Genomic DNA, 20,210 nt, shown 5'->3' with positions numbered 1-20,210 from the left:
CACTGCTCTCTGAAAATTGAGTAAAACAAACGCTATTGGTTCCTGTCTCCGTTCCTGGCTTGTGACTCCCTCACATCTTTCAGATTTAATTTCGCCCTATCTTCCGATCCGGAGCCTTCGCTCTGAAAATCTGGTTTACTAGTGATCCCAAGAGCCAAGAAGATATCCGCAGGTTCGAGAACGTTCTCCATTCGGGCCCCGGTGCTGTGGAATGCTCTTCCCCCCAAGATTCGATCAGCAACCTCGGTGGAACTGTTTAGATCTAGGCTTAAAACACACTTCTATCTATAGCATATGAATAACCTATATTTTATGTTGACAATATCTGTGTATTATTTGTTATTGCAACATCCATTGCAGTCCGGTCATCCTGGAAGGGGGATTACCTCATGTGCGGTCCCTTCTCAGAGTTTCATTTTCCTCATGTTGAGGTTTTTGAGTTTTTCCTTGCCCTCATGTAAGTTTTAGATCAGCGGAGGGTGTCATAACAGTCTGTGGTTTGCAATAATCTGTGCAGCCCTTCCAGACTCTTTGTGATAAAGGGCTATACAAATAAACATGACTTGATTTTACTTACTAGGAGAGCTGAAAATCACAAAAGACCTTGCCCAAAAGATGAATATCGTAGCGTGTAAAATCAAGATTCTTGGTATTGGAAATCACTGTGTTTAACACAAGTGGACATCGAAAGCGTTGAGAATGTGAAACTGTTGCTCTTCATTCTCATCTGAGGAATTTGTGCTGGGGTTTTTGTGAAGTTTGTGGACACGGCTGAGGAAAATGTCTGACCAACTGCTCAGAGATCAGACCGGTGAAACCGAGTTCTTATATCAACGCCGTGATTGCCATCCTGCCCAACAGCCATTCCAAACAGACCGCCACTCTCAAAAACGCCTTGGAAAATCTGATATCTAAACAAGAAGTTCAACGACAAGATCGAGGTCCTCAACCTCAACATAGAAACTACTGCTAGACCCGCTAGACTTCGCATCGGATCTAGATTTACCTCCGACTCTTCTTGTGTTTATTAAACAAATCCCAAATTATAATAAAAACAATAAAACAAATAAGGCATTTCAAGACCAACATGAAATCAACATATTATGCTAAACATGATCCTCCTGATCTAGATTTTACATCTATGATTATTTCTCTTGTGTGATGATGAGATGCGATTTTTTTTTCCCTAAAATGCCTTGTTAAAAACATCTGATGACGTCACTAGAATAATGTGAAAAGGGTTTTGGTTGTCAAGGAGACAGCATCAAGATAAGCTCTGGCTTTTATTACTTTGCAAGAAAAAAATGTGGTTGGAACTAATCCTATGATAACCACACAAAAATACAGCTATGTGAACCACTACACTACCACTCATATATGTTTATAAGAAATTCCACATCAGTTTCCTAAATGACAGCAATAAAAACCTTTGTCCAATTTTGATTTCTTGGTGAGTGTTGTATAGGAAGTATCCATCCATCCATTATCTGCACCGCTTATCCTCAGTAGGGTCGCGGGGGTCCTGGAGCCCATCCCAGCCATCTTCAGGCAGTGGGTAGGGGACACCCTGAACTGGTTGCCAGCCAATCGCAAGTAATTAGTTAGATTACACTGATACTGAAAACATAACGCTGCTATGTAACGATGTTATTTAAAACGGCTTTATTCCCATCACTGGCAACGTTTACATAAAAATACAGCTATTGGAACTAATCCATAGGAGCTACAACTATGTGAAGCACTACATTACTTTTGACACAAGTAAGAAAATGTTCCCAGCGTTTTTTCAGCGTGACCAGAAAAAAGTAATGCCAACAAGATTATACAATTGGTTTCTACTTATATGAAGTCAAACAAAGTTGCAGCCATCAGGGTTCGTACACCTATGTCATGGCCAAATTTAAGCATTTTTTAAGCAATTTTTCCAATTTTTCCAGTACCATTAAATGAAGAAATTCAGCACAGATAAACAAATATTTTGTTGTTGACTTTGCTCACTAAAATAAAGTAACTCTCGTGTTCCTAGCACATACTATGTGCTTATTCAAGATATTCTTATATATGATCTACAATCTTTCTATGAATCGGCTGGTATAAACTGACATGAATTCTGCCATTCTTCCTCAACAATGCGTGCGCAGCTTTTCTCTATCACACTTTTTATAAAATTGTTCTATACTGAGGACAGAAGAGAAGGAAAGTAGTAGAAGATACTGTATGTATAACAATCAGGAAAATGAGCCAAATTTTCAATGATATCGATGGCTCCAAAGCTCCAAGTACCGTAATTGCCGCACTATAAGGCGCACCTAAAAGCCTTTATTTTTTTCAAAAGCTGACCATGCGCCTTATAATACAGTGCGCCTTATTTATGGAACAAAATTAATTCGCAAAGTCTTGCAACTAACTTGCCGCCGCCGACTAGATTTTCCCCCAAACGCCAAGTAGTCCGCGGTGTATGCTGGGATTTATTTACCGGGGTTTCATTGGCTAACCAATGTGTCAATCATCATTTGAATCGATCACTATTGGCTAAAGTTATTCGGAGGTCAAGGGGCGGATCCTTTTTATCATTTACAGGCTGTCATTGGCTTAAACGGCAAAACAAAGCCTGCAATTGGCCGAAAAAGATGAATGCGTATAGCACGTGGCTGACGGCATACAGAAAGCATTTTTTTCTATTCTGTATTTGTAAATATTTTATTCTCCTGGATTTACTACCCTCACGGATATAAGAGGACATTAGCTGCACATTATTATGAACACGACTTCGGTGAGCTACTCCGGGTTTTATATTGTCCCTGTATCTTGTTTCAGACTGAACTCGATGTTTCTGTGATAAGCGGTGCAGATAATGGATGGAATGGAGTGTCTATTTTTAAATTAAAGTCAATTCCAAGTGTTTATTGTCATATGCACAGTAAAGTTGCGAGCGAAAAAGAAAATAGAAACTAAGGAATGTTTGGCATTTCTTGAATCCCAAGACTTTAACCTTCCGAATGATGGAACGATACATTTGAGTGACATCGTACGGACACCGCATCCGCACGTGTTCTCGACACGTATTTGCGTCTTTGCAAGCTTTGGGAATGTTAAGGGGGTAATAAGTTGGACTGAACTATCTGACTGTTTTGTCCACATTCCCATTGTAGCGCCTTATAATCCGGTGCGCCTTATGTATGTCAAAAATAGGACCAAAAACTATTTTTTCGGGGTGCGCCCTATAACCCGGTGCGCCTTATAGTGCGGAAAATACGGTAGTTTGGCCACCCCTAATGTGGGTGCCCGGCAGCCTCAAAGCTCTGAACCTCAAATCACCCCGATGCTACTGAATGACAAATAGCAGCCCTGTGTTCTGCTATGCTAGCAAATGACAAATAAGACAAATGCAGAGTTCGGTGTCCCACTCTAGGCAAAAGAAAGAAAAGTACTTTTACTCCCTGAGGTTCAATGTCTGATCTCGAACATATTTTCCCTTCCTGCTTGTGCGGTGTCGCGCGGTTACGCTACATGAGTGATGAGGGGGATCCCCCGCGTTGCGACACTGTACCCCGTCATCTTAAGCTAGCCAAGCGCAGCGTCCCGGCGGCGACGCTTTCAATCCCCGGCCAAGGCCTCCCCTTCGGTTAAACTCCAGAAAACCATGACGTCGTTGAAAATGAAATGAAATTAGAAAAAGCAATAACAAGACGGGGGCTACGCGGTGTATCGCCAAATTGCCGTGGAAACGGAACACAAAGCGTCATGGCGCCGTCTGCCTTGTGTCAAGGCCTCGTCGCCGTCACGTTTATTTTCCTGCGAGCGCCCCGCAAACCAGCAACGACGGCGCCGTCGCTCGGGTTTGATCCCGGAGCTGTTGGGATATTTTCCTGGGTTTGCCAGGCGTTTATCACCTTGGGGGGGGGCTGGCTAATGGTAAGGACCGTTAACAGTTTTTACGAGCTAAATTGAGGACATGTGCTGGAGAAAATGTCATCACTATGAAGAAATGTCCAAGAAATAACCTGGAAAAAATTGCATAAGACCATGTGGTTATTGGAGGGGGAGGGGGTCACGGTACATTCAGAACTCGTAACGAATATGGGAAAATCCTAATGAAGTAAAGAAAAAAAAATGTTACAATTAAAGAGGGTGATGACAACCAAGGCTCCCAAAACAAATGTTGCCCAAAATGTTTAAATGCTTTTAGATTTTGTATTCATTTATTTTTGGGGCAGCATGAGGCTTACTAATAACAGCCTCAAAATTGGTCACTTAAATCGAAATAATAGTTTTCAGACTTGAAAGCCTGTGTTCTACATTCATTTTTCTTTTAAACAATTAAATATTCAAATTGTCCCTAGGTGTGACTGGACAAGTGAGTTGTCTGTTTCTTTGTGCCTTGCGACTGGCTGGTAACCAGTTCAGGGCGTCCCCTGCCCACTGCCCGAGGACAGCTGAGATGGGCTCCAACACCCTACTGATGATAAGCAGTGCAGATAATGGATGGATTGATGGATATAAATTCCTTTCTCAGCCCTGGTAGTAGCTGTTCCTAGGACTGCGCTCTTCTGGACTGCGGTTTTAGATGTTGGTCCTGGGATCTGTTGGAGCCCTCCTTCTAGTTTGGGGGTTACTGCCCAGAGTGCCCCTAATATCATGGGGACCACGCTGGCCTTGACCTTCCACCTCGGTATTTTTCCATTTTCTTGTGTTCCTTGCTCTTGATGTTGGCGTTTTTATTCGATATTTGAAACTTTTTTAACAAATAAAAAACGAAAAAGTGGGCGAGCAAAATGATTCAGCCCCTTTACTTTCAGTGCAGCAAACTCTGTCCAGAAGTTCAGTGAGGATCTCTAAATGATTAAATGTTGATCTAAATGACTAACAATGATAAAAGGAATCCACCTGTGTGTAATCAAGCCTCTGCATAAATGCACCTGCTCTGTGATAGTCTCAGAGGTCTGTTTAAAGCGCAGAGAGCATCATGAAGAAGGAGGAACACACCAGGCAGGTCCGAGATACTGTTGTGGAGAAGTTTAAAGCTGGATTTGGATACAAAAATATTTCCCAAGGTTTAAACATCCCAAGGAGCACTGTGCAAGCAATAATATTGAAATGGAAGGAGTATCAGACCACTGCAAATCTGCCAAGATCGGGCTGTCCCCCTAAACCTTTAGCTCATACAAGGAGAAAACTAATCAGAGATGCAGCCATGAGGCCCATCATCACACTGGATGAACTGCAGAGGTCTACAGCTGAGGTGGGATAATACATCCATCGGACAACAATCAGTCGTATACTGCACAAATCTGGCCTTTATGGAAGAGTGGCAAGAAGGAAGCCATTTCTTTAAGATATCCATAAAAAGTGTCGTTTAAAGTTTGCCACAAGCCACCTGGGAGACACACCAAACATGTGGAAGAAGGTGCTCTGGTCAGATGAGACCAAAATCGAACTTTTTGGTAACAATGCAAGACGTTATGTTTGGCGTAAAAGCAGCACAGCTCATCACCCTCAACACACCATCCCCACAGTCAAACATGGTGGTGGCAGTATCATGGTTTGAGCCTGCTTTTCTTCATCAGGGACAGTGACGATGGTTAAAATTGATGGGAAGATAGATGGAGCCAAATACTGGACCATTACTGAGGAAAACCTGATGGTGTCCGCAAAAGACCTGAGACTGGGACGGAGATTTGTCTTCCAACAAGACAATGATCCAAAACACGAAGCAAAAGCTACAATAGAATGGTTCACCAAAAACATATCAAGGTGTTAGAATGGCCACGGGTCAAAGTCCAGAACTCGATCCGATTGAGAATCTGTGGAAAGAACTGAAAACTGCTTTTCACAAACGCTTTCCATCCAACCTCACTGAGCTCGAGCTGTTTTATAAAGAGGGATGGGCAAAAATATCAGTTTCTTGATGTGCAAAACTGATAGAGACTTGCAGCTGTAATCGCAGAAAATGGTGGCGCTAAAAAGTATCAACTCAATGGGGCTGAATAATTTTGCACACCCACTTTTTCGTTTTTTATTTGTTGAAAAAAGTTTTAAATAACCAATAAAGTGTGTTCCACTTCATGATTGTGTCCCACTTATTGTTGATGCTTCACAAGAAATTACAGTTTTATATCTTTATGCTTGAAGTCTGAGAAAAGAAACTAAATATGAATAAAATTATGAATCACAACACGTGGTAAGCTTTCTCTCCTGGCTTTGATCTCTTTGATCTCCGGCAAAACTAACATTAAATGCGACAGAAACAAAATGAAAATAAATCCAAACATCTTGCCAACATCATTTTTGCCGTTCCATGTATTCCGTTACTCCCCAAGCCTGCACAAAATTTGGTCATTTTATTCATATTTAGTTTCTTTTGTCTTTTATTAGCATATTTGGTATTGGAGTAATCCAGAAGTAATTGAAAGTAATCCAGTTAAAGTAACCCTACCCAACCCTGTATACATATATCTATATATATATATATATATATATATATATATATATATATATATATAAATATATATATATAAATCAAATTATATATAGTTATTTTCTGGATAGATAATAGAATATTCATCATGTGCTCTACGTGACTAGAGGCTGAAAATTTGAAAAAAAAGGAAATATTCAAAATTAAACATATTAGGTAGTTCCCAAACTTCTTCTGTGTTTTATATTTCAAAGTTTTCCTTAATGTAACGTCGTTTTAGGGCCCTCACACGCCGTCAAAAAGGTCCCCCTAGCGCCGCTGAGACGCCTAGACATCATTAAAAGCATTCCTCTCACTCTCGCTCTTTTGTTTTAATAATTGCCTCCGTCTAAGTGTTAGACAAGACTTCTTTTTTACAGCGTATTGAAATTGAAAAAAAAAAAACTCTAAAAGGTCCCGTAGCTAGAAGTGACGCGACGGCGTGTGCTCGGCAGATGCAGAGCGCTAACTGGGAGTGCTAACTGGGAGCGCTAACTGGAAGCAGACCTAATCAAAGAGGAAAAAAAGCAACAACAAAAAAGAGTTTTTAATAGTGAGTCACACGTACATGTCGAGCTGTAGCATAGCGCCGCTACACTAGCTAGCACCTTTTTAATAGGAGAGTCGCCTATGTGTAGCATGTGCCAAACATTAGCGCCAGTTTTTTTTCTAGCATACTGCAATTATTGTGCTTTAAATGCCCCCCCACCTCAAAAATTAGATTTAAAATGGAATAATATATTCAAATCAAATGTAAAATACAATTTTGGATTATTTGAAAAATAAGAAAAAGCGCAAAATATTGTATTTCTATTATTTTACGAAAAAAAATATGAATCTATACTTAATTTAGTCTATGTATATTTCTCTAGTTTTACTCAAAACCATTATAAAGTAATTTAGAAAAAAATAAATCAATATTAAAAATAGGGGTGAATGAAAAATATTTTTGCTTGTTTTAATTTTTAGAATTAATTAAAAAAATTTAAACTATGAAAATAGGCAAAATTAAGAACTCTTGTGTGTATCATAATCAAAATATACACAATTCAGTGCTTTCCAGTAATGTATCTAGATTTACCTTTATATTTTTTTCGAATTAATTGTAAATTTAAAATAGACAAAATTACGAACCATTCTTTTTTTATGTTATGAAAAATATTTCTTCAAATAAATCATAACGTCACAAAAGAATTTAAAATGAGCAAAATTATCTCGCTAAGCAGATGTATGTTTTTCTATCAATGATAAATGTTTAAACAATCTCAAATTGATTTTGAACTTTTCTATAAATAAAAGTATAAAATAAAATGAGAAAATAAAAAACGTATTAAAACAATATGAATATAAACTGGTATAACACTGGTAAAAATAAAATTAAAATTAAAATTTAAAAAAAGATAAAAATAATAACACATACCCAAGAAAAAAAACATCTTATTTTTGTAGACAAAGAAATGGATAAAATGAAAAATGAATAAAAAAAACAAGCAAAGTAATCTATCATGTGAACTGGATTGTGTAATACAGTAATCCATCAGTAATTTATTTATTAAATACTCCATTATACATTGAAACCAAAGAACAAACCCTACTTACAGGCTGAATTCTTCTTTAACAAATACAAACATTTCTGCACTGTCAAATTATAATTTTAAAAGGGTACTAAGCGGCAGAAATGACCTAAGGTCACTATGTTTTTACTTCAACAATCTGTTCGAGTGTTTTGTTGACATGATGGCTGTTAATTAAAGAAATTGGAAATTAGAAAAGATTACGCGTACGTAATGAACAGTTCAGACTGCAACATTACTGACACTAAGGCAGACAGAGGCAGAAAGGTGAGGGGCGACTGTTTAGCCAATCAGAATGGAGAATGAAATGCACCATGAAAATACGTAGTCGCAAAGCCGTGATATGTAAACCGCGATACAGCGAGAGATTATTGCACAAACAGGAACTGGCAAGAATCAACACGAGATCTAACAGCTGGTTCAAGATGGCCGCCCTCCAAGGCGCTCTGGGGCTATTACTTACCGAGTTCGACACACAAGACGGCATCTCGCATTCTTGCAAACGACTCGCAGAGAAAGCGTCCACCCCGGGCAACACGGCTGCAAAAAACAATAAAACAGACTGTGAGAAAGAATAATCGAGACACGTTTTTAGGGCTGCAACAACAAATCGGTAAAATTGATAGTAAAAGCTATGGCAACATCATCATCATCATCGATTCTTTGTGATACGCGATCTATGAGCCACTAAGCACGTTAAATACTGTAAATGCAAATAAGTGTATTAAATTTTGTTATGACATTGAGGGTTGTAGTAAAACTTTGCTCCAGCAGAGGGCGCCTTGAGACCGGTTTATTAAAAAAAGTATTCTTTTTAAGATCCTTTTTTTAAAAGTATCTTTTTTTAAAACTCCTATTTAATGAACATTGCATCATCACAAACAAAATTAGCTTGAAACAGTCAAACACTACAAAGTTAACAAGGAACAGGGAGTGCTGCAAAAATAGAGAAAAAATCTGAAAATAAATAGATCAAATGAATAAAGTAAAAAGAAAAATAATAATAACGACTTTTTTAACTCAACACAAGGGAGAGATTCTTAAACATATTATGCGTTGTTTGCACATTGGGATTGTTTGTCATGTTTAAGGGTTGAACCCAAAAAAACAATTTGTTGACAACATTTTGAAAAGTGGGTTTACATTTTGGAAATGTTATTGCTCCTTTTTCGTTTTTGTTTTGTAAAATAAGTCCAAATGTAATATGATATTTGGATAAGGTGGTAGGAAAAGAGGATCTTACATATTTACAAGTGTAAAGTTGACTTTTGTATGTATTTTTTTTCAAGTTTTCTGACAAACGCTTGAATTTTTTATTGTTTTATACTACAGAATATTCTGTTCTTTTGTGCACTATTTTTCTATCCGTCCAAAACAAAAAAGAGAAAATCAAAAATGTATTTCCTAGAAATCAAATTCACGGATTAATCGAAAGAAATAATCGGCTGATTCATCGATTGTTAAAATTGCAGCCTTTCACGTTTCATTGTTTTTTTTGGGACACTCACACGAAACGTTTGTGGCCCCTGGCTCGGAGGACAGCAGACGCAAAGCTTCCTGGGACCTGCTGGGGGCCAGACTGTCCCCCTGCAACCTGGACAAAAAAGACAACTTGGCATTGATCAAAAATACATGCTATTGGGTGAAAATAGTCCAATTTGGGTCAATGAGTGGAGTTATCCACTTCTTGGCTTGATTTGACCCAAATTACTTTTTTGGGTTAAATTTAATTGAAATAACTCTTGGAAAGTTCTGAAATTCCATCTCAGACAAAAAAAGATTGTTAACTTATAGAAACCAATCTCAAAATTGGCTATTTTATTTGAAATAACTGCTCAAAAATTGGAAATTTTACTCTTGACCAACCCCCCCAAAATAGGCTTACATCATTTTAACTAACCCCCGAAATTCCCACCATAATTGGAATTTTTCTCTTCACAGCCCCGCCCCCTAAAAGAATAGGCTTAAGTTATTTTATATTTTTGTACACTTAACACCTCTAATCAGAAAAAAGGAAAAAAAGAGAAAAAAAATCAAGAACTATGATATATATTGTTATTTGCAATAGCCTACTGCTCAGCAACCCAAAATGTTGAAAGAACCATACTGGAACCCCCCAAAAAACCCAACAACATTTTTTTGGAACCACAAAAATTGAAAAAAATTATAGAACACAAACTGCTGATATTACTTGGAAAATCTTAAGAATGTCTCCAGTTTGTGTTCCTTCCGAAACTATATTTTTCCATTATCAAACATTTTTAAAAAGCGTCAGGGAGCACCAAAAAGCCCCAGAGCCGCTTGTTGCTGACCCCTTGCCATAGCCAGTAAACTCCCCCCCCCCCCAAAAAAATAAACCAATGTCAAAGCAAACATTCATACTACATAAACTCATCCCGTTACATAAACCGCTAGCTAGTGATGACGTGATAGCATTCATGGCAATGCGGGACAGGCCAAAACAACCTTGACTGATAAAAACGGTGGACAAGAAATCAGCCCAAACAATATACGGCGTGCGGGCACGTGACGACGTAGCGTCGGCGTAGTAGCGCCAGATAGCGCTTATCGCTAGCCGGCATCGAGGCGTCACATACAAGGATCTATTGTGTATGATGCTAGGAATCATGGGAAAGATCGCTTTGTTTTAAATTGTAGTCTGAAAGGTCAGCTATTCTCAAAAGTAGTCTATTTAAAAGTAGTTTGTTTCCAAATTTTGCGTTTTGCATGAATTCAAGGAATCATTTTATCTGAAGGCTTCTTTCTTCATTCCTCTTTGCTAGTTCAAAATGCATTGATGCCTTCTCTCCTTATTTTGACTGTCCACTAAAGATTAAACAGTAAACAAAAAAAACAAACCTCGCACATCGAGAGCAGATGTTGAGCGTGACCTTGGCCTGAGGTTCCGGATGATACGAGCTGCGACCTTGACTGAACTTGCAGCCGGATGGAGCCAAAACGGTCACGCCTTCCATGCGGAGGTCATCCAGGTCCTCTGCCAATGTGAAAATAATATATTGAAGGTGTGAGAACAACTGCACTAATAGAAAGACATACAACTGATAACTGAGTCACTTTTGAAATGATTAAATGAAGCCATGAGTGGGAATTCATTTTATTAAACTACGTCCAGTATATTGACTACAATATTATGGCCATGGAAACCAGGACGCTAATAAATAATACATTGACTTTTGAAAATACATTTAAAAAACGCATAATTTAGCATCCTAGATTTATTTTCCCCGGTTATTTTATATCAAACTTTAGTCAGAAATGATAAAATAAGCATACAAAATGATAAAAGCGTGTTTAAATTGTTTTTGAAATTAAAGAAAATTTTAAAAATATGTGGGGCAGCACGGGGGCGCAGTGGTTAGCGCATGTGCGGCACAGTTCAAGTCATGGGAACCTCCTGCATGGGTTCAAATCCAGCTCCAGACTTCCTTTGTGGAGTTTGTATGTTCTCCCCGTGCTTGCGTGGGTTTCCTCCGGGCACTCCGGTTTCCTCCCACATTCCAAAAACATGCATTTCAGGTGAATTGGCCGCTCCAAATTGTCCCTAGGTGTGAATGAGCGAGTGAGTTGTCTGTCCCTGTGTGCCCTGCAATTGGCTGGCAACCAGTTCAGGGTGTCCCCTGCCCACTGGCCGATGATTGCTGGGATGGGCTCCAGCACCCCTGCGACCCTACTGAGGATAAGCGGTGCAGCTAATGAGATGAGATGGTTTGTGTGTATTTTTTTTCATTTGAACTTAAGTTTATCCTGAAGTGACTTGGAAGCACCACCGGAGGGCAGTGTAACGCTACTACACTTGAGCAACTAACACAAAATAAATACAAATAATATTGATGAATAAATAAAGATCAACTCACCCAGTAGCTCCGTGGCTTCGTCCTCGTCCTCGTAATCCATCTCGTCTTCAACACCGGGCGGCGTCGGGTCGCGTTGGAGGTCCGAGAACTGCTGCGACAACATGGCGGCCAATAGCTTTCGATGATGCTGCTGCTGCTCCTTCAGACCTTTGCTGCCTTTCGACTTTGTTCTCAGACTGGCGGGAAAGGGTGGGATTGTATCACACGTGCACATGTAACAGTTGAAATTTGATTGTTTTTAGTTTTTTGAATTCTCACAAAATCTGTGTTTTTGTTGCATTATTGTTAAAATTCTTGTACCGCATTCATTTGTTAAGCCATGGGCGTGTGCGACTGTCTTTTTCGTTTGGCACTTTATGGGCTTCTGCGCTTGCCGTACCCTCAGCTCTATCACCTCATGCTGAGGGTGTATGCAGTCGTGCACAGACGCCCTGACTTATTTGTATTGTTTATTGAATGCAGGCAATAAACAAAGTGACTCTGAACCCTTGTGTCCCGCATGATTGAGGGTCGTTACACACAGCTAGCTAGCTAGCTAAAGACAGAAAAGGAATTTTAGTTGACAGTTTATCAATTCAGGCTAATTTTGGATTGAAAACAATAATCAAGTTATTCACTGGAAGCACACAATCATGAAACTGGGGGATAACATCTATGGTCGTCAATGGCACTCTATCATATGGTAATGGATTGGTCTCTCAGGAACCATCCTCTTATGGTTCAGATCCTACCTCTCAGATTGGACGCACTGTGTTAAATATGGCGAAATGACATCTGAGCCCTTTAGTGTTACCTGTGGTGTTCCGCAGGGTTCAGTACTTGGTCTCCTTCTTTTCAGCATTTACATGCTTCCTTTAGGTGATATAATTCGCAAGTATAATATCAGTTTCCATTGCTACGCAGATGACACTCAAGTATATCTTCCGTTGGAGGAATCTGCTACACTTAATTGTGGAAATTTGGAGGCCTGCCTCACTGAGATAAAAGAGTGGATGTCACTCAACTTCTTGCGCCTTAACTCTGAAAAGACCGAAATGTTAGTTATTGGTCCATCTAAATGCCGTGACTTGTTCTCAAAAACTGCTGTGAACATTGACAAATGTCATATCACCCAGAATGACTCACTTAAAAATGTAGGTGTCATATTTGACCCCGATCTGTCCTTTCAAACACACGTGAAGAATATTACTAGAACCGCTTTCTTCCATCTTCGCAACATTGCTAAAATTCGTCCTATGCTGTCTCAGTCAGATGCGCAGATTATAATTCACGCGTTTGTTACTTCCCGTCTCTATTACTGTAAAGCACTACTCTCCGGTCTCCCGAAGTCCAAAATCAAGAGCCTTCAGCTGGTACAAAATGCTGCAGCGAACTAAAACAAGAAAGTTTGATCACATTACCCCGATTTTAGCTAACCTGCATTGGCTCCCTGCTAGCTTAAAATGTGATTTTTAGGTTCTCTTGGTATTATACAAAATCATGCATGGACTTGCTCCCTCATATCTTTCAGATTTAATTCCCCCCTATGTTCAGGTCCGGAGCCTTCGTTCTGAAAGCGCTGGTCTACTGGTGATCCCAAGAGCCAAGAAGAGTTCCGCAGGTTCGAGAGCCTTCTCCATCCGGGCCCCGGTGCTGTGGAATGCTCTTCCCCCTGAGATCCGATCTGCACCCTCAGTGGAAATGTTTAAATCTAAACTTAAAACACACTTCTACTCTATAGCATATGAATAACCTATATTTTTTGTTGACAATATCTGTGTATTATTTGTTATTGCAACATCCATTGCAGCCTGGTCATCCTGGAAGAGGGATGACCTCATGTGCGGTCCCTTCTCAAGGTTTCTTCATTTTCCTCATGTTGAGGTATTTGAGTTTTTCCTTGCCCGCATGTAGGTTTTAGATGAGGGGATGGTGTAATAATAGTCTGTAATAATAGTCTTTGCAATAACCTGTGCAGCCCTTTGAGACTCTTTGTGATGAAGGGCTGTACAAATAAAAATGGCTTGACTTGACTTGACTATCATTAATGCATTTTGCTGTGATTGGCAGTCAATGCTTTACTATGATTTTTTAAAAAATTAATTTTCCTCTTTTTTTCTCATTTTAGGACTGTATGTTGATACGATAAAAACATATATATATTTGTAAATTATTTTATTTTGAAGAAACAACCCCAACATTTGTTGACTAGCTATTTGGAGAAAATAACAATTACATATACGTTTGGTTTTACATTGCATTATAATCAGCTAAATTTTGGGGGTTTTTTTCCCTTGAAACGTCAAAAAAATGTTTTTTCTTTTCTTAAGGTTATTTTTTAGCATTAAAAAACATTTAAGGGTATGTTGATATAATACAAAACATTAACTATTTAAAAAAAGGATATTTTAAAATGTTTGATTAAACAGAAAATGTTAATTGCCATAAAAGACATTGAGTTATGAGGTATCATTGACGAATTTTGCAGTTAATGGCAGTCATTGAGTTGAGATGATTTATTTTCTTATTTAAAGGGGAAACATTGTTTAATTCTTGGACGCCATTTTCAAAACAAGAACGAAAGAAATAAAGCAAGAAAGAATATTGTTTTCAAATTAGTAATTATTCAAATAAATAGTATTTTAATTAGTGATAATTAGTATACTTACTAAGATCGTTTAAATTAATTAGATTTTTTTATATCTATTATGTCATTTATTTTCTTTGAAATTCAAAGCAAGGTTTCTCTTTTCCGCCATATTAAAAAATATATCGAGAAAATAAATGCAATAAGCGATTTATTTTGCGGAGTAAATATGAAAAATAAGTTTTATTTTTTTTAATAATGACCTGGCTAGGGGTATCCCGTCCCCCCTCCAGCAACGGCCGTCATTTCGGGTTCGCGGGTCGGGGGGACGCAGCATCTCCGCGGCGAGGGGGTCCGCGTCATCCTCCGTCCGGCCGCTCCACTCGCCCACCACGCGGGGGCGCAACACCGCATTGAAGCCTCCTAAATTCTTCATGTACGCGACAAGAACAACGGAGTAATGAGGTCTTGTCGTGACCGCGAGAGGGCAGCATAACATAGACATACTTCGATACTTGAGAAAGAACATGGGCCGGTTTTTAGACAAAAGGAACATAAAATGTACAATCATTTTTATTTTATCTATATTATACTTTAGTGTTAATTTCTTCAATATATATTTATATAATATGTAAAACAAAGGGTTCATGTGTCCATAAGATAAATCACCGACATCTCAAGGTACTACTGTAAATTATTTTGAAATTACCTTCTTTTTCCTTTTTATTGGGAATTTCCTTTTTTAAAATATTGTTTTTAACATTTTTTTAAACATCATAATAGTCTTTAAATAAAAACACTACGATCACTTTAATAATTTTCTCCGAAATATTAAGATTTTAGAAATGTATTTTATTTCAGGAAAATATTTGTCATTATTTATCACTATTAATATTAGTATTATTAGATATAATATTTAAAATAAGAATACTACTTCCACTACTACTACTACTAAAAATAATAATAATAATATTAATGATAATAATAATAACAATAATGACAATCATTATAATTTGCTATTATAAATATCTTAATTTCTAGAGTGATGATTAGTTTTTCAGATTAAAACTGCTTTTGGTTTTATTTTTAATGACAATACAAAGGAAATTATTATTATTATTATTATTATTTTTATAGTGTAATTCTACTAATACTACTTATACAACACTACTCATCCTAATAATAGTAACGGCATCATATTTTCCATTTTTTAAATGTTTATTTTTGGATTTCTGACTAGTTTTTCATTTTGGAAAAAAATAACTGTTTTATTTTGAAAATACCATACTGATTCGTTTATTATGTAAATATATTTTTGTTTTATTTCAATAATATAATATTTATAATACTATTACTACAAATACAATTACTAATGATTGTAATAAGAGTAAAAAAATTGAAAAAATTTAGCAATATATTATATTTTCATTTTAAAATATATTCGTTTGATATCTGTAATAGAATACTAATAATATGTATAGTAGTAATGACAATAATTATTATCTTTTTTTTACTTTTTCCTATTTTTCTCAGATTTTTACAACATGTGCAGTAAAAAAAACATATTTAAAGCGTGAATAACGTATTTTTTTGTAATTCATAAAATTAAATATATCAACATTATCAATGTACCGGTACTATATTTAAAGCAACATAAATTGTAAAACAATCCTCAAAATTAAAGCACATATTGTTAATCCTCAATAGTCACTTATTGCCACTAGACTGCCACCTATGGCCAAAACGGGTACACCGGAAAGAACGCCAAAATGAAATAAAAGAACAGAAGAGTCAGCATTACCTGTCCGATGTCATCCGTGGGGGCGATACCTGCGGGAAAAAAAAACTTTAAATGGAAGAAAGGCATGAGGTGGTCTCGTCAGACCGCGGGCTCCATCCCGCCAAGAAACAGAGGCGTAGTCTCACTTCGAGAAAGGCTTTCGAGGGCCCGGCCTAGTTTTTTGCTTTCCTGCAGGATGTGGCTGAGCTCGTCCAAGTCTCGGCTGTCCCGCCAGTCCCATGATGGACATTGAGGCACTGGATAACAAATGGGAAAAAAAAAACGGAAGGGCATTGAGGTAGTTGAGGACAAAAAAAGTAAAACCAAAAGGACATTAAGGCACTGGAGCACAAAAAAGAAAAAAACAGAAGGACATGGAGACACTGGAGCACAAAAAAGGAAAAACAAGATGGACATTAAGACACTGGAGCACATAAAGAGGAAAAAACAGACGGACATTGAGTCACTGGAGCACAAAAACGGAAAAACAAAAACGACATTGAAGGACTTGAGCACCAAAAAGGAAAAAAAACACAAGGACATTAAGGCACTGGAGCACTAAAGGGGAAAACCAGAAGGACATTGAGGCTCTGGAGCACAAAAAGGAAAAAAACAGAAGGACATTGAGACACTGGAGCACAGAAAAGGAAAAACAAGATGGACATTTAGACACTGGAGCACATAAAAAGGAAAAATCAGAAGGACATTGAGACACTGGAGCACAAAAAAAGGAAAAACAAAAAAGGACATTGAGGCACTGGAGCACTAAAGGGGAAATCCAGAGGAACATGGAGGCACTGGAGCACAAAAAATGAAAAAACAGAAGGACATTGAGACACTGGAGCACAAAAAAAGAAAGAACAAAAGGACATTGAGGCACTGAAGCACAGAAAAGGAAAAAAACAGAGGTACATTGAGACACTGGAGCACAAACAAAGGAAAAACAACAAACACAATTAGACACTGGAGCACAAAAACGGAAAAACAAAAAGGACATTGAGGCACTGGAGCACTAAAAGGGAAAACCAGAAACCCATCGAGGCACTGGAGCACAAAAAAGAAAGACCAAAAGGACATTGAAACACTCAAGCACAAAAAAAGAAAAAACAGAAGGACATTGAGACAATGGAGCTCAGAAAAGGAAAAACAAAAAGGACATTGAGACACTGGAGCACAAAAAGAAAGACCAAAAGGACATTGAGGCACTGAAACACAGAAAAGGAAAAAACAAAAGTACATTGAGACACTGGAGCACAAACAAAAGAAAAACAAGAAACACAATTAGACACTGGAGCACAAAAAAGGAAAAACAAAAAGGCCATTGAGGCACTGGAGCACTAAAAGGGAAAACCAGAAGCCTATCGAGGCACTGGAGCACAAAAAAGAAAGACCAAAAGGACATTGAAACACTCAAGCACAAAAAAAGAAAAAACAGAAGGACATTGAGACACTGGAGCTCAGAAAAGGAAAAACAAAAAGGACATTGAGACACTGGAGCACAAAAAGAAAGACCAAAAGGACATTGAGGCACTGAAACACAGAAAAGGAAAAAACAGAAGTACATTGAGACACTGGAGCACAAACAAAGGAAAAACAAGAAACACAATTAGACACTGGAGCACAAAAAAGGAAAAACAAAAAGGACATTGAGGCATTGGAGCATTAAAAGGGAAAACCAGGAGCCCATCGAGGCACTGGAGCACAAAAAAGAAAGACCAAAAGGACAGTGAAACACTCAAGCACAAAAAAAGAAAAAACAGAAGGACATTGAGACACTGGAGCTCAGAAAAGGAAAAACAAAAAGGACATTGAGACACTGGAGCACAAAAAGAAAGACCAAAAGGACATTGAGGCACTGAAGCACAGAAGAGGAAAAACAGAAGTACATTGAGACACTGGAGCACTAAAGGGGAAAACCAGAAGGACATTGAGGCAAAAAGTGAAAAAATATAGTAAATGAAATAATGAAATAGAAAATTAAGAAATACATATTTGAAAAAGGAATAACTACATTAAATATGAACATAGACTAAATGAAGTGTGCTGTCTACCTTTTATGTTTTGTTCAGTTAAAGGCCGTTAATATCACTATCATGGTGTTGGGGGTGGACCCAAATGCAGAGAAGCCGGAGGCAGGTGTGTCCCTTTAACTCCAATCCTAGCTGATTATGGATCAATTTGACACTGATTGATATATTTCTTTTCGTACGATTTTTTATCGTTTTTTATTTTTAGATCTTATTTTGTGAAGGGAAAAAAAAGATATTCGAAAAGAGTGGAATTGATTTTGTGGAAAGCCTGGTTTGGCCCAACCTCACCCAGACCCTAGCTGCAGCGGCCCCCAGATAAATGGAGTTTGAGACCCCTGATGTATCAGGAAGTGTAGTTGAGCCAGTGTTAGCGTAGATTCAATATCTTTGAATTCTAAAGGTCAGTCAACTTCGTTGTTTTGTTCCTGTACACCAGGGTTATCCAACATGTGGATCAGGGGCCAATTGCAGCCCCCAGGATGAGAGTTGTTTGATTTGAAAGTTAAAGGGACCGTGTGTATTATTTGCCCACTAGATGTCGCTGGGTTCTGTTACGCCGCCCAAAATACAAGTGCTAGAAGCACAGCGGAAGAAGACAAAATATAGAGGCTCAATGTGACCTTATTACTTTGGAAAAGAAGAGTAATGAGAAGAGAAAAATAAAAATACAAAAAAAAAAGACAAAAAAGGACAATAAAAATAAGAAAAAAGAAAAACATAAGACAAAAAGTAAAACTTGAGAAAAAAGGAGGACTAAAATAAAGAAATTAAAAGAAAAAATACAAAAATTGTCAAGACCAGATTGGAGACAGGACCCACTTGCGTTACGTTTCTCTCAGTTTTGTTGGGAAGAAAGGAAAGGATTGCACACACGATCCAATGATCGTTGGTTGTGTGAAGCAGGTCGCTCTGAACACGGAAGTGGCACTTCCGTGGCGAGCGATGGCAGTGTCGGGAACGGAAAAAGGGTCAGTGGCCGGGACGGGAGAGCAAAAAAACGTGGTCAAGATAAAAAAACAGGTCGAAGCCGGGAAACAGACGGGAGCAAAACAGGAGTGAGTCAGGGTCGAAAAGCTTGCCTAGAGTAAACTGAGGTTCGCAGACGGACTGACAACAGGGGACAGATAGGAGTGGGTTTAAATAGGGGCAGAGAGCCAATCAGAGTCCGAGGCAGTTGGCACTAAAGGAGCGGCACAGGTGCATCACATCGGTAATCATGACAGAAATTTGCACTTCTTTTTTTTGTTTTTGACCATTTTCCCTCTTTTTTTCATTTCTTTTCCTTGTCTTTTTCTTTCTTTTTCTCCATTTTCCTTTTTTGCCTCTTTTTCCCCTACTTTTCTTATTTCTTTTTCTCTATTCCTTATTCCTTTTAAAAAAAAATCTTATTCCCTTCTTTTGTCTTTCTTTGTGGGTAAAAATGTGAAGAAAATGTCTGCTTTTTGCTCACTTTCAGTCCCCGTAGTTTGCAGGTTTTGTTTGGACTTATTTTGGGTTGTACTACACATGACAGCGACATCTAATGGTCAAATATTAAACACTGCCCCTTTAAGAACAGAGGAATGTTTTTATCAGTGCTCTTTTTGTGAAAAAACCCATTTGGCCCAACCTCACCCAGATCCTAGTTCCAGCGGCCCCCTAGTTTTGAGTTTGAGACCCCCAGTGTTCACTATCCATCCATCCAACCATTATCTGCACCGCTTATCCTCAGTAGGGTCACGGGGGTGCTGGAGCCCATCCCAGCTATCCTCGGGCAGTGGGCGGGGCACCCTGAACAACAGACAACCCACTCGTTCATTCGAACCTAGCGACAATTTGGACCGGCCAATGAACATGACATGCATGTTTTTGGAATGTGGGAGGAAACCAGAGTGCCCGGAAGCAAGCACGGGAAGAATATGCAAACTCCACACAGGGGTCCGATCCCA

The 20,210-nt window shown here is 38.3% G+C and overlaps 1 protein-coding gene across 1 annotated transcript in view; it reads right to left on the bottom strand.

The window, feature by feature from the left end:
- c18h8orf34 (chromosome 18 C8orf34 homolog) overlaps positions 1–20,210 on the bottom strand; it is a 47,173-nt gene that overhangs the window by 11,122 nt on the left and 15,841 nt on the right. The window contains exons 4-10 of the mRNA XM_088322176.1: positions 16,399–16,509; positions 16,274–16,302; positions 14,736–14,902; positions 11,907–12,082; positions 10,891–11,026; positions 9,540–9,625; positions 8,495–8,571 (exon numbers count right to left, since the gene is read on the bottom strand). Coding sequence (XP_088178302.1) covers positions 8,495–8,571; positions 9,540–9,625; positions 10,891–11,026; positions 11,907–12,082; positions 14,736–14,902; positions 16,274–16,302; positions 16,399–16,509 — 782 coding nt within the window. The remainder of the gene's footprint in view (positions 1–8,494; positions 8,572–9,539; positions 9,626–10,890; positions 11,027–11,906; positions 12,083–14,735; positions 14,903–16,273; positions 16,303–16,398; positions 16,510–20,210) is intronic.

This window comes from Urocampus carinirostris, chromosome 18 (assembly GCF_059441175.1).
Source record: "Urocampus carinirostris isolate Australia breed hairy pipefish chromosome 18, RoL_Ucar_1.0, whole genome shotgun sequence".
NCBI lineage: Eukaryota > Metazoa > Chordata > Actinopteri > Syngnathiformes > Syngnathidae > Urocampus > Urocampus carinirostris.
This window is presented reverse-complemented; position numbering and strand designations above follow the sequence as displayed.